Source organism: Poecilia reticulata, linkage group LG14, assembly GCF_000633615.1.
Source record: "Poecilia reticulata strain Guanapo linkage group LG14, Guppy_female_1.0+MT, whole genome shotgun sequence".
NCBI lineage: Eukaryota > Metazoa > Chordata > Actinopteri > Cyprinodontiformes > Poeciliidae > Poecilia > Poecilia reticulata.
In genome coordinates, this window is record NC_024344.1 from 24,494,174 (window position 1) to 24,507,742 (window position 13,569).

The following is a 13,569-nucleotide window of genomic DNA, read 5'->3' on the forward strand; positions in this document are numbered from 1 at the left end:
TCAAAGTTTAAACTGGCATGTTGTACAGCTTTTATCTGGTCATTTTGTGCAACATTTAACAACTAGAAAATGGCAAAGAATAAGAATACTTTTCCACTTTGACTGGCTGCTGTTAGACCTACCAATTTTACGTTGAATGTTCATTGCATTTTTCATAGACGCCTGTGAAAATAATTTTTATTTTGTTATGGAAATTTTATTATCAAGGAATGAGAATCTGTTTCAATAATAAGAGAAAGATTCATCTTTGTCTTTAAGTTTCTTTATTCGAAGGCAAAAGCGTTCGAAGACCCTTCTCACTGAGCGCAGTCAGTAGAAGAGCCCTGAGCAACACACATCACATCGTTATATAGTCACAGCAAGACAAAGACCCTCCCAAAGTCTGATGTTATCTCTACTGCCAGATGGCCACAGAGACACCCTGACCCCCACAGAGACACCCTGACCCCCTCCTCATGAACTATCTCTCACCTCTTGGAGGAGATGATTTTATGGCAGGAAAGACAGTTGATAAGGATTTCAGGAGGAACTTCTAACACTTCTTTGTCAGTTCATGGGTTCAGCTCAAACAGGGTACAAACTACATTCCACACATCAGTCCTTTAAGACAATCATCAGATCAAGCATTTTATCCAAGATGTCTTCCGGTCTCTTCTGCTTTCAGAGCTGCAGAAACATCTAAACATCATCTGCAAACTCATTTAATGGACAAACACATCTTGCAGATATTAAAGCAGATATTATCAGTAAATAAATGGTAAAAAAATATCATCAGTTCCTTCAAGAATGAAATAAGACTGAAAACGAAATTTTCTATTACATTTTCCATGGCTTTTTTGTTCTCTGGGAAATTATTTTGATGATAAATACAGAAGCAAGCACAAAAATCAAAACATCTACAATAGTGACAGTAATATTAATAATAAAATAATAGTGCAAAGTAGCCTACCAATTCTTTGATGGGGGGCGGTGAGGGACCTGGATAAAGGCTAGGGGGGGGCTCTGACACAAAAAAGGTTGAGAAACTGATTTAGTTGGTAATGTTGCATGTTCTAAATTACTTGCAAAAACATTGACTGAAAGGACTCTTATTTAATGTTGAGGGATTTTGGCCTGTAAGGCAAAACTTTAGGGCCCAGACATTTTACATTTTGTTTTGAGTTGAAATGTACTGAAGTCTTATTTAAGTTTGAGTGTTTAGCTAATTGTATTGCTAATTGTATTGTTAGAAGCAATTGTTTGCACTATTCAAAGACACTTTTTATTATTAAGCTGTGGCAATAGCAACGCTATAGTTCATTGCTATCACCACTGTAAGTTTCAGGCTCAGAATTTTTTTTTACTTTAAGCCCTGTCAAACTGAGAGTAAGGTTTATTTTCCTTTTTTTTAATCATGATTTATTTTGAAAAGCAACTTTGTTGTGATTTTGTCGTTCCTGTTGGGTGTGTTGCAGGTCCGTGCAGCTCCTCCTCCCCCAAAGCAGCATCCTCGCGGCCAGGTGAAGCGCCGGGAGGAGGTGGAGATCACGCTAGTGTGAAACTGCTCTAACACCGACACCCCCAAATAAACCGGAGGACGCTTAACGCCCCGAGAGAGCCTGGAGACGTCTGGAACCTCAGAGGGTCGGAATAATGTGCCTTTATCGTCTGTTTTTCCTGCTCAGTTAACGCAAACGAGGATCACCTGCTTTATCTGCATCTGGAATATTTACATTACCAAAAAAAATGACATTTTCTCCTAGTAAATTAAGGGAAGCTTACAGAAAAGGGAACAACTCGTAGTCAGCAGAGTGGATTGCACTTTAAGGAACATTTTTGAAGCCACGTTGACTTCCTGGAGGTGATTAGCTCCACATAATTTACTGATTTTCAGCAAGTTTGGCCTCATTTAAACCGGTTCACGTTAAATTTACAATTTCAAATTTACCCTAAAGCTCATTAAGAAAACAAATTTAACTCCATAATGTTAATTATGTTTTTTCTTTTCACTTTTAATAATTAAAATTCTTGATTATGATGATATGTAATTTAAATTTGCGTCCTCATCTTGTGTCTAGAAGTGCGCTGTCGCTTTTAGATTCAGCACATAAAGTCCAGTTAAAACGTTGAAATTCATAATTAAAAATGTGGCTTAGTTGCAGGTGTTAAGATTTTTGTACAGTGTAACAGAAAATCTTATCTTCTCTCATTATAATGATTCATTTTATTTTCTAATTTCTTTAAAAAATGTAAGCATTTAAATGCCAGCATGGAAATTAATGCAAAAACAGTTTCTCGTTAAAACGGCAGTTTTCTCATTGTAAAAATAGAAAATATATTAAAACAGAGTTTTTTTTTGTTAAAACAAGAAAAATGTTAAAACAGAAAAAGTTTTCTCCATAAAATGAGAAAAAGACATTAAATAAATGGCACTTACAGAAACAAGCATAAAAATCAAAACATCAGAAAGTCAAAAACAGTAAAAGTGTTGTAACGAGAAAGTTTTCTTGTTAAAAGAAGAAAAAAATTTGAATTGAAAAACTTTTGCCGCTGTAACGAGATATAAAAACACGCTCCTCTGACAGATTTCTTGCTTAAGAGATATTTTAGTTTTAATGACATAAAATAAATCTTTTATTAGTATTTTGTGTTTTTGATATTGTTTAAACCAGAAGGTTTTCTCGTTTAAAAGAGATTTTGCTCCTGAATTTATTTCCTGGCAGTTAAGAGCTTCTGTATTCAACTAATGAATATTAGAGGCAGGATTTAGCTGCTGATGCTAATCACCTCCTGGCTTCATATTTATTTGTTTTCCTGCTGAAAAAGAAGAAATAACTTCCCCACGGTCCATCTTTTCAATCCCAAGATGAAGAATACTGTGATAAACAATAAAGTTTGATTCATTTTATGGATATTTTGAGGCCATTAAGGCTTTTCTTGGCCAAAACCATGCTTTTAAATTCTACTTTCAACTTGTTTAGCTTTATTTTTCAAAGTACAAATAAGATGGAAATCTTCCTAAGTTATAAATCTGTCAGAAACTACAATGTTATCCTCATTTATTTTTTTATTAAAATGCATTAAATGTCACACTTTTCCATCTTACAGATTAAAATTAGTGGCAGATTTTTCTTTTACATTTTTATGTGCCCAATCAGAGCGATCTTTTGCTGATCATTTTTTCGCGTTCCTGATAAAGTAGCAGCTTCCTGATCACATGACCCTCCGATAAAATAAAACTCTGGTCTGATCCCGACTCCAGCACGGCCGAGGCCGGTCCTCTCCGCCTTCAACGCATCGTAACTGGAAACGGTTACACCAACAAGGGAAAAGTGGCAATTCTGTTTGTTTTTCTCCTTTTCAGTGACTTCCTCTTTGTTTTGTATGCCCTTGTTTTCGCTTTAGAAGCAGTTTAAGGAATCCTGTAGCATAAACACACACTTAGTGTAACGTCTTGTTATTTTTGTGTCCTGACGTCCAGATTTGGATGTTTTTGTGATGTTCGCGGTTTCTTCGCAGTCTGAGGGAAAATAAAAAAAATCTGGAATATGATTTCAGGATTTTTCAGGTTTGGAAAAGTGGAAAAATAAGAGAAAAGAAACAAAAAATCTCCAGACTTTGTTCCCTAAATGCTCAGCTTCCTTCCTTCCTTCTTTATGTCCTCCCTCTCAACCTTCTATCTTTGTCCCTTTTTTCCCTTCCTTGTGTCACCTTTCCTTCCTTACCTCCCTCCTTCAATCCTTAATTCCATCTATTCTTTTCCATCCTTGATGGCCTCCCTTCTGTCCTTCCTTATGTCCTTTATTCCTTTCTTGTATCCATTCTTCCCTCCCTCAAAGATTCTTTCCTTGTATCCTTTTTCCCTTCCTTTCTTTCTTGTATCTCTCCATCACTCCTTCCCTCCTTCCTTATGTTTTTATGTTTAAATTTTTAGGAATTAAATCTCCAGTTCCTTTTTGATGGAAGCCGTTCAGGAACCCTGCAGATCATTCATATTGTTCCATCATAATGTTTTTTACCATCTGGGGCAGCTAGCAGCTGCTAGCTGGAGATGCTAGCAGCCGCTAGCTGTCCCATTTCATAGCGAAGCACTTTCTTCACGTCTTCTTGTTCCCTCTCAGTATTGTTGATTTTTGAGGTTTGTTTGAAAGCCGTATTCGTATAAAAGCATTTATTTTATCAGCTCTTTGTGTTATTTAGCCTTAAATAGCCAGCGTAGTGTCTTTACTGCTTCTGTTTTTGAAACATGAATAGTTTACAGAAAACTTGGAGATGGATATCTGTAAAAAAAAAAAAAARAAAAAAAAAAGCATTTTCTCTGTTTGTTTCATTAGATTCAGAAATAAAAACCTTTTTATTGAACAGTAGATAATTAGATCAGAGGGAAAGAGATATCTGTCAGCCTCGTTGCTGTGTTCTCGTTGATCTCCTTGAGATCTGAATGACATCAAACTTATTTTTGAAGTTTGCGTTTACCCTGTTGTATTAAAATATAATCAGACTGATGTCTCGTTACCATCAGAGACGTTGTTGTTGTTTTAAACCTGCTACTGGTCCTGATTTAACGCCCAGTTCACTGATTAAATTCCCATGTTTAATGTCGGCTCTGCGGACATTAAATCTTCAGATTTATACACCAGTGGATGTTTGACTGTATTTATTGTGTACAAATAAATGTGAAATAAAGATAGCTTAAACGAAACAACCAAGTCTCCTTTGGTTTGTTGTATTTTATATATTTTATATAATGAAGTCTGCAAAGATCTCAGAACTTCAGGCATGTTAGAATGGCCCTTAGCGGCTGGAGGAAGTAGGAGACTTGAGGCAGAGAAATGGTGCAATCCCACTGGGTGTTTATTCACCAACATTTAACACACAGACAACCCTGCTTACAAAGGCCTAAGGTCTCAGCAGCAACCACCCTAATGTGGCCAACATGCAGCCTTTTATAGTCCCTGGCTGTTCCAATTAACAAACCCACCAAGAAACGGTAAAACAAAATGCATACACACAAACTGACAAAATAACCAAATCTTCAGAATAATATACATTACCAAATGCTATTCAGTTTAAGCATCTCTAAAAACATATTTCTATCGATATAAATATAAATCCAACATTAAATTTATAAAGTGCATAGCTCTATTGCTCCCCCTCTTCCATCTGCTTTGGTCTCTTCCGGAACTTTTAAAAGGTGCCCAGGCCCCCGGGGAATCTTTTAGCCTGAGCACCCTGCAGAGAAAGAGACAGAGGTAAGCCACAACCACACAAAGCCTTCAAACATTCCAGTGCTTTTCAAACAGTCACCATATACTTATATTATAGTTTGTTGTATTTTAACAGGACACCATCAGTTCCAGCTGAGATGCCTTTGCATAAAAACACACAATAAAGTACTTCAATCTCTTTGTATCAGTTTCTTTTATCATTCAACATGCATCTCTTTTATCATTTAACACACATTTTAAGTGTTGTACAGCCAAGTAATGAAGACCTTCATTACAAGGCATCTTCTAAATCTCAGCTTGGATTTAAGGGATGAACAGATGAACATTTCTGCAGTTTTTGTTTTTACAATGAAGAGAAAACTGGACCATCTACGCTCCAAGCTTCAACTCTGGTCTTGGACTGGGGTCTGCAACCAGCAAACATTTAATATCTAGCTTAAGATTGTGTTAAATTGGGGGGGTTTTTTAGATACAGAGATGATAAAATTTGACTAATTTGCTATACAAATTAGTCGTTTCCCTTTAAATGTTTGGTATCTGAAACCTAATCATTTTAACATTAGTTGTTCATACTTGTTTTTTTCCTCTCCATTTAGATCTTAAAAGGATGGCGTTGTACCAAAAAAATCAATTTTTTGTTATAAATCTTTAATGGAAACTATTTACAAATAAATTTGCTAAATTAGATTGTTGAAAACTCGATTTATTTCAGTAATTTCAGCACCAGTTGAGACACATTGTATAAATTAGACAAAAACTGATGTTTTAACACCTTAATTTTGCTTAATCACGATGACTTCTAATGGTAAATGAAAACCTGACAATTAAAATTTGAATATTACATAAGATCAATTAAAAAAAAAAGAAATGTGGGTTTAATGAAAAGTATGTTACTTCATAAAATGTATTTGTTTTCATGAAAACAAATCACGTCGAAGTGCAAAAAAGAAAAAGAAGGCACCTGTCTTAACATGGCTTGTTCCGGTATTTTATTTTGTAACAATACCGGAAGTCGTGTGCACTCTCGCCGCTGGAACTTGACAGTGGTGTGGAAAAGATGGCTGCTTCGGCGGCAACAGCGAGTTCTCTCCCCGGTTTGTGTCCAAATTACGCCGTGGTTTGTTCGTTCCTAGAGCGATACGGAGCCCTGTTGGACTTGCCGGAGCTCACCTTCCCTCAGCTGGAGAGATACCTGCAGGACACATCCTCAGGTAGGGCAAGAAAGCCCGCAGCAAGAGGCTCGGAGGACGCGCAGAGGCTCCTGCCTTGCATTAATGATAATGGGACTGAGCTAACGTGCTAACCGCTAATGTTAGCTGTTATTGTGTGGATTTTTTTAACCTTCGTGTTTACTTAAACTCAACTCAACCGCCTCCCAGCCATGCTATTCAAGGTTTTAAACGTCTCTCCGCATATTTTCATGTTGATTAAAACGCAAACATGTCGATTTGTTCGATGTTTTCTGTCACTTTTTAGCTTTTGAATTGAGCTTAATTTTTCCCCAGCCTTTATCTGCTTCTCGTGCAACAACACAAGCATAAATGTGCGGCAAAAACACTGTCTGTGTGTCCGTGGGCGTGATGTGAGTTCTTGCATTGAGCCGTGTAAAACTGTATGCTGCTGATAAATCGGTCTGAGTGTTGGATTATGCACTTTATTTACAGTTAAATATATTCTCAGGTAGTGGATAGCTGAGCTGAGGCTAAGTTAGCCGCAAGGGTTACAATATCCGGCTTAGGCTTTCAAAATAAAACTCATTTAAATACCCAAGCAGACTTCTCATCATGTATTTTCCTATTTACAAGTAACTTCAGCAAGTACTTGTATTACTTGGGCAAGTTAGTCTTTGTAAATAATATTTTAATCTATTTTAAATGTGTGTTTATGTTGTTTAAAATGTCGATACGTAGTCTTCCGGTGCTTATTCTGGCTAACTTGACGCTTTTCCTGCGCTTCCTATTTGAAGTGCTGCTGATTGGGGTTTAATTTCTACTTCTCATTAACATGTGCTCAAGCTGCACTGTGGAAACTTTATTTTATTAAATTAATCGTAATGAAAAATCCTAAATGGATCCAACGTGATGCATTTTCTCAGAGCAGCGTGATGTGTTTATTAGATTAGATCGAGTTTATCTCCACTCCAAGGAGCTACTTTTAAATGCTGACATGTAATGGCAATAAATCATCTAAGGGGGGCGCTATGTTATTGTTTAAAACAATTTGCAGCAACAGGTAGAGAAAACGCACCCCTTCATAAAATTGAAAAGCTGCAGCTTGTAATGTTACAGAATGTCTTTATGTGTAAAATCCCAGAATTTTTAATTCAAACATACAAAAATACCTGATTTTATTTTTATTTTAAAATTAATCATCCATTTTTGAGTGCAAATCAACCCAAAATTACAGAAAGATGCTTTTAAATTTTAATTTTTAATTTGTATTTAAGTTTGTGTTTATTTGTAAATTATGGAATAGACTTACAGTCATTGATCTTTATTGCTGTAAAATTCTCTCTGAACTTCATGGATCGCTCAAACAAAATGACTTGGTTGAAATAGTTTTCATTTAACTGAACAGGTCGTCTTAGTCAAAACAAGTAAATTCACTCATTTGTTTGAAAATAAATTAATAGAAAGGGCAAATATCCTTTGTATTCATTTGAAATCAACAATTTTGCGTATTTAATAAAAATATTACAAATGATATAAAGTTAGCAAGTTTGTTTATAGATAGTAATAAAATTCAATCTTAAAAATGCCCTTGTGATATTTTATAATCCAAATACTAAGCAGCATCACAAAGGTAATTTTTAAAACTATATTAACAGAAATTTTGACATTTTCATTATTATTGCAGTTATAATAATTAGGTATGATGTTTAAAATTCAGATTTTTATTTTAGTGTAACTTAATTTTCTTGCTTTTTTTCTTATAGATGCAACTTCATTTTTTACTAGAGATGTGCCGATCAGGTTTTTTCCTGCCGATTCCGATCACCAATGAGGGCCGATCATCGAATCCGATCACATAATTATAATTTTTTTAATCATAAGCACTACCGGTTACATTGTGTGGAAAAAGGAACCACCTCAATTTAGACACAAACTTGTTTTTAATAACTTTTTCCAAGAAAAAAACAAAACAGGCATTGTGCAAATTGTCCTGCTATTGATAATACTATCTTTAACAGACTGAAAACATACGAAGGCTCTGAAGAGGCTAAATAATGCAATAAAGTCAAAATAAAACCTCTCAACATTGCCAAAAAATTCAAGTATAAAACTTAACATTCAAAGGCAAATAAACTATAAACAGGTTCAATAAACAATCCTGAGTTACTGAATGAAAACTTCCTAATAGCATAGCGGCTAGCTGATTACTGCTAGTTCTGATTGGCTGATTATGACTGAGCGGAGTAATTATGCAGAACTGGGAGGAGATCGATTATTTTTTCAGAGATTATCTGTCTCATGTTTAGGACAGTGGAAGTTTTAATACGTATGTAAAATGTATTTTTTTAGGTTAGATGCTGCAGCTTTAAGCAGAGGTTCGGTGTGAGAGTCACTACCAAGTGGAGCAGAAGCGGCGCTCTGTCTGTGAAATATTACTACCTGTAGCGTGGAGCAGCGGTTCAACAGCGAGAGCAGAACCAGCGTCTTACATCGCAGCTCAAAGACTTAAATAATTTTGCGGGTTATTTGTTTAGCTTTCTGACCGTCATGCTAATAATCCGGGTGAGTGTTTGTAGCTGTGCGCTGCTTTACCTGCTATCTGATCGCTTCATATATCTTTTAATACTGAAGTGAGTCTCGATGTAGCCAAACTTCGTCAAGTATGTCATTGTTTTTATGTCGCATTAGCTTCGTCGTGTTGATGCATTTTGACCTGCTTCACCTCACGTGCTTCAATTTTACGCCGGAACACGCAAACTTCCCTTTTCACTCAGTGCGTTATAGTTCAACATCGTTTAGGATTTGTTGCTGCGCAGGCAGGCTGCGAAATGAGATGCAGGTGATTGGTATCGGCAACAAGAGCCAATGATCGCCGATCCCCGATCATACACTTTTTCACGGAAATCGGCCGATTATGATCGGTGGCCGATCGATCGGCACACCTCTATTTCTTACCTTCTATAAAAACAATTTCTAATATTTTAAGCCTAAAAAAATTAATTCACCTAACTAAATTGTTTGGAAAATGTTGCCTTTTTTTATTGTTTTATTTATTTTTTTTATCAGCAAAGTAATTTTTTTCTTATAGACGTATCTATAAGAACTAGTTTTTTTTAGTATTTTTTACATATATAAATATCATTGTAAGAATGTATCTAATTATTAGTGTAAACAGTCTTTCATCATTTTATTTTCAAATTTAAAAACATACAAAAGGTAGTCCTTAAAATAACCAAAACGTCCTTATTTATTTCATTTGTTTGTTTTTCCATCAGGGTAATGGGTTTACAGTGTATTTTTATTTGTATTTGTATTTTCTCTGTTGTTTTCATTATGTTTCACTTATTTATTTAATCTGAATTTGCTGGTTTTAGATCTAAAGAGACTCATCCAGGCGTTTGTCTTCCTTTACATTTTCCTCCTGTAAAGCACTTTGAATTGTCTTGCAAATAAGCTTCTCTTCTTAGAACCAAATATTGATATCAGCCCAGAGTTTCAGGTTGGTGAATCCACGGTGAGGAAGAGTCAGCATGTTGTTTAAAAAGTTGTTAATCTGCTCAGATCCAGGTAATCTGTCATCCAGGTAACGTTGCCCTCTCTCCTCAGTTCCAAAGCTGCTGGTTGATCTTCACGTCAAGTTGCTGAGGAAGATTGGGAAGTCAGTTTCTGCAGACAGATGGGAGAAATACCTCGTCAAGGTAAGCGCTCAGCCTTCAGGCTGCTTAGTGGAAAAGGATGAAGTTTGCTTTTACGATTTTAAATGTCTGCAGAAGGAAGAATGGAAAAAAGAAATATGGTTTTCAGGCTTTTTTATGTAATATTTACCTACTTTATGTATCATATTCTGATTTTTTGCACTTTAGCTTCAAGTTCAACTTTCCCTCTGGTTAATTTGTTTGAAGATCCTAGAATCCAGCTTCTTGCCATCAGGTCAAAGATGAAACTGAGAAATGCTTTTGCATCAATCAATCCTGAACCTGAGCGCTAACCAGGATGAATTCCTATCTTTTGCTAATTTTTCCAGAGTGACTGTTCGTGTATAAATATATGTAAAGACCAATGATTTAATGCAGAACAAATCTCAGACTTGACATATCATAAAACAGCTAAGTTCTATTTTCAGCTGCAGATTTTGCTCTAAAAATCAAAATTTTCCCAATTTCATAAATTAAGTCAAGAGGCAGTTGGATGACAGTTCAGAGTTATAAGTACATGAAACTTTGCATGTCTTGTTTCTGTGTCATTCAATAATAATAATAAAACAAAGTATCTGACATTACTGAAGTTAATAGTTTAATGGTTTTTAAATAGTTTTTTTCCCCAGGAGTTTCAGTCAGTCCGCTTTGTTTTTGTTGCAGATATGCCAGGAGTTCAACACAACCTGGGCGTGGGAACTGGAGCAGAACGGCTACAAGGAGCTGTCCATGGAGTGTAAGACGGACATCCTGAAGGTAAGAGTCTGCTGGACCCACTAATGGACAGTAAAGTTTATTTCTTTATGCGTTTAAACTGAATTTAATTTCAGTTGATAAAGCTCAGCAGGTTTGGATTCATGACCCAGACCCTTCAGGATTTCATGATTGTATTTTCTTTCTTACAATAAAAATCACAGATTTTGTGGTTTTATTTTAGAAATATTTGCAAGATTTTTTGCAATGTTTCTTTCTCAATAATCTGCTTCTATCTGCATATAGCAGAAAAAAAATGACAAGCAGACGGATTGGACACAAACGTTTTTAATCTTCGAAGAATTTAAATAGCTCAATTTTTGTTACTGGGCTTTAAGTTGACATTAAGTAAGGATGAGGCAGCAGCGACCGAGTATAATGGCCTCGCTAAGAAAATAGCAAAATAAAATTGCCAAAATAAAGTGAGAAAATTATGACTTTATTCTCAAAATATTACATTGTTGCAATATTAGGGCTTCATTCTTGTAATAGTTCTACTTTATTTTCTATAACTTTATTTTTGTAATATTTTGACTTTATTCTGATAGTATTGTGATTTTATTCTTGTAATTTTTTTTTGCATCATTTTCCCTATTTTCCTTGTTCTTGCTTCAGTATTTATGTGAGATCCAATTTGACGAGAACGTGAAGTTCAAGACCGCCATCAACGATGAAGATCCGGACAAAATGCGGCTGCAGCCAATTGGCCGGGACAAGGACGGGCAGATGTACTGGTTCCAGCTGGACCAGGACGACAACGTGCGGGTTTATGTGGAGGAGCAGGACGACCTGGACGGCGCGTCGTGGAAATGCATTGTCAGGTCGGCTGGCAGCTAAATGCTCCAACCACAGTAAAACAATGTCTTGATGTCTGCAGACTGATCAGTAAAATGTATTTATTTTTCCTCCTTTAGAACTAGAAATGACTTGGCTGAAGTTGTCGCTCTCCTAAAGACACAAATCGATCCCGAGCTGCTGAAGAGAGACCTGGAACAGAAAAGTAAAGCAGAGGGGGAGGCGGACAAAGACAAAGGTTGGACTGCTGAAGCCCCATTTTTACACGCTGATCATGAAATAATCAACCACAGGAGCACTTTTGGAGATCAATAGAGGAAAAAATCCACTGCAGAGTTAGTTTATTCCAGTAATTTTCTTCAAATTCTTTCAAAATAAGCAATAAATCAATTAATTGCGTTATAAGGCGCAATCATTTTCTATACAGACAACAGTCTTTAGAGAGACCTGCCCTTCTAATGTCATTGAAAAGCCGACATTTTTGAGAAACACTGCAAGATAGTTTACATTGCCTGTTTTCCCTGTCTAAGCTGAAGGATTGATTATTTTTCAGAATGCAATTTTGGTCACAGATTTCATAATCCATTTTAATCATTGTTGTTTTGTTTATTTTTTAATCTTTGAATTGGTATACCAGAATTAATAAACCTATACTTTTATTAAGTTATTACGTTGAAAATGGTCTTAAAATAAAATTCTATCATTTATTGGCATAATTTCTGGGACAATTTATTGTGACAATCCTACATAGAGTCTTGATGAATTAGTTTTTTGCCTATTAGCCGTAACACAAATATTAATGGAAAGTTTAGTGGAAGAAAAGAATCACATTCTATTTATTTACAAAATATTTTGATTTGAAAATCCAAAATAAATTTCAATTAATTTAACTGAATTCAAAGATTTGCATTTGAATTCAAATTTTGAATTGAATCCAAACCCATCTCATGCTTTGTCTTGTTTTTAAGGAGACACAAAAAAGGCTGACGATACGTCGGATGAAGACCTGAAAGACAAAAATGAAGGAACAGAAAACTCGGAGGTGAAATCAGAAACCAAACTGTCACTAAATGGCGTCATCGAAGCTAAACTGGAGCCAGAACTCGTTTCAGAAACCGTCAGCGCCAAGGCTCAGAGCATCAAAGAGGAGCCGATGGAGGCAGCGGACTCCAAACCGCCTCCGACCGACCCGACGCCTCCCTGTGCCGCCGTAAAGGGAGAGGAGGTGAAGAAGAGCGCCTCGGAGGAGATCCAGCAAACCCTAAAAAATGACCAGCAGGCCAAAATTCCACTGAAGAAACGGGGAATGAAGTTCAGCGAGGACTTTGGTGAGAAAAACGGCACCATCACAGCACAAAATCTGTCTGTTCCCGAGTCAAATCTAGAGCAGAAAGTCCAGAGAATACACGATCAGGTGAATGGCGAAGTTCTGCCTCCAGTGGATGGAGAACCAGAGAAACAGAGGAGTAAAGATAAACCCACGGAAAACCTTCCTGCTGCTGCTGCAGGCGGCGATAAATCACTCCAGGACGACTCGACAAGAACGGAAGAAAAGGGAACTGAAAACAGAGAAACAAACAAACCTCCCCAAGAAGCAACGCTGGCGTGTGAAGACGGGGACAAATCCTCCAATCAGGAAGAGGAGGAGAAAATGGATGAATCCGAACCAGAAGAGGTCAAAGCAAAAGAAACAGGTGAAGCAAATCCTGATGTTACATCTGCAGAGTCGGAGGAAAAGTCATCCTGCGTGGAAACGGATGTGTCTGAGTCGAAAAAAGAGTTGAGTGTTGGCGAGTCGGATTCATCTGAAGCGAAAGACACGAAGGAAAGCATCAAAACTAAAGACGTGGATCTTGCACAGGAAGTTTCTGCAGAGAAAGATCTGACGAAAAAAGATCCCGCAGAGAAAGGTCAGACGAAAAAAGATCCCGCAGAGAAAGGTCAGAC

General features: G+C 36.5%; 2 protein-coding genes across 2 annotated transcripts in view; both read left to right on the forward strand.

The window, feature by feature from the left end:
* LOC103476301 (F-BAR and double SH3 domains protein 2-like) overlaps window positions 1–2,366 on the forward strand; it is a 53,563-nt gene extending 51,197 nt beyond the window's left edge. The window contains exon 20 of the mRNA XM_008428542.2: window positions 1,455–2,366. Coding sequence (XP_008426764.1) covers window positions 1,455–1,538 — 84 coding nt within the window. The 3' untranslated portion in view covers window positions 1,539–2,366. The remainder of the gene's footprint in view (window positions 1–1,454) is intronic.
* A 3,883-nt stretch (window positions 2,367–6,249) lies between these two features.
* rsf1b.1 (remodeling and spacing factor 1b, tandem duplicate 1) overlaps window positions 6,250–13,569 on the forward strand; it is a 19,857-nt gene continuing 12,537 nt past the window's right edge. Inside the window, exons 1-6 of the mRNA XM_008428623.2 lie at window positions 6,250–6,418; window positions 9,986–10,077; window positions 10,738–10,830; window positions 11,443–11,648; window positions 11,742–11,860; window positions 12,591–13,568. Of these exons, the coding sequence (XP_008426845.1) occupies window positions 6,265–6,418; window positions 9,986–10,077; window positions 10,738–10,830; window positions 11,443–11,648; window positions 11,742–11,860; window positions 12,591–13,568 (1,642 nt within the window). The 5' untranslated portion in view covers window positions 6,250–6,264. The remainder of the gene's footprint in view (window positions 6,419–9,985; window positions 10,078–10,737; window positions 10,831–11,442; window positions 11,649–11,741; window positions 11,861–12,590; window position 13,569) is intronic.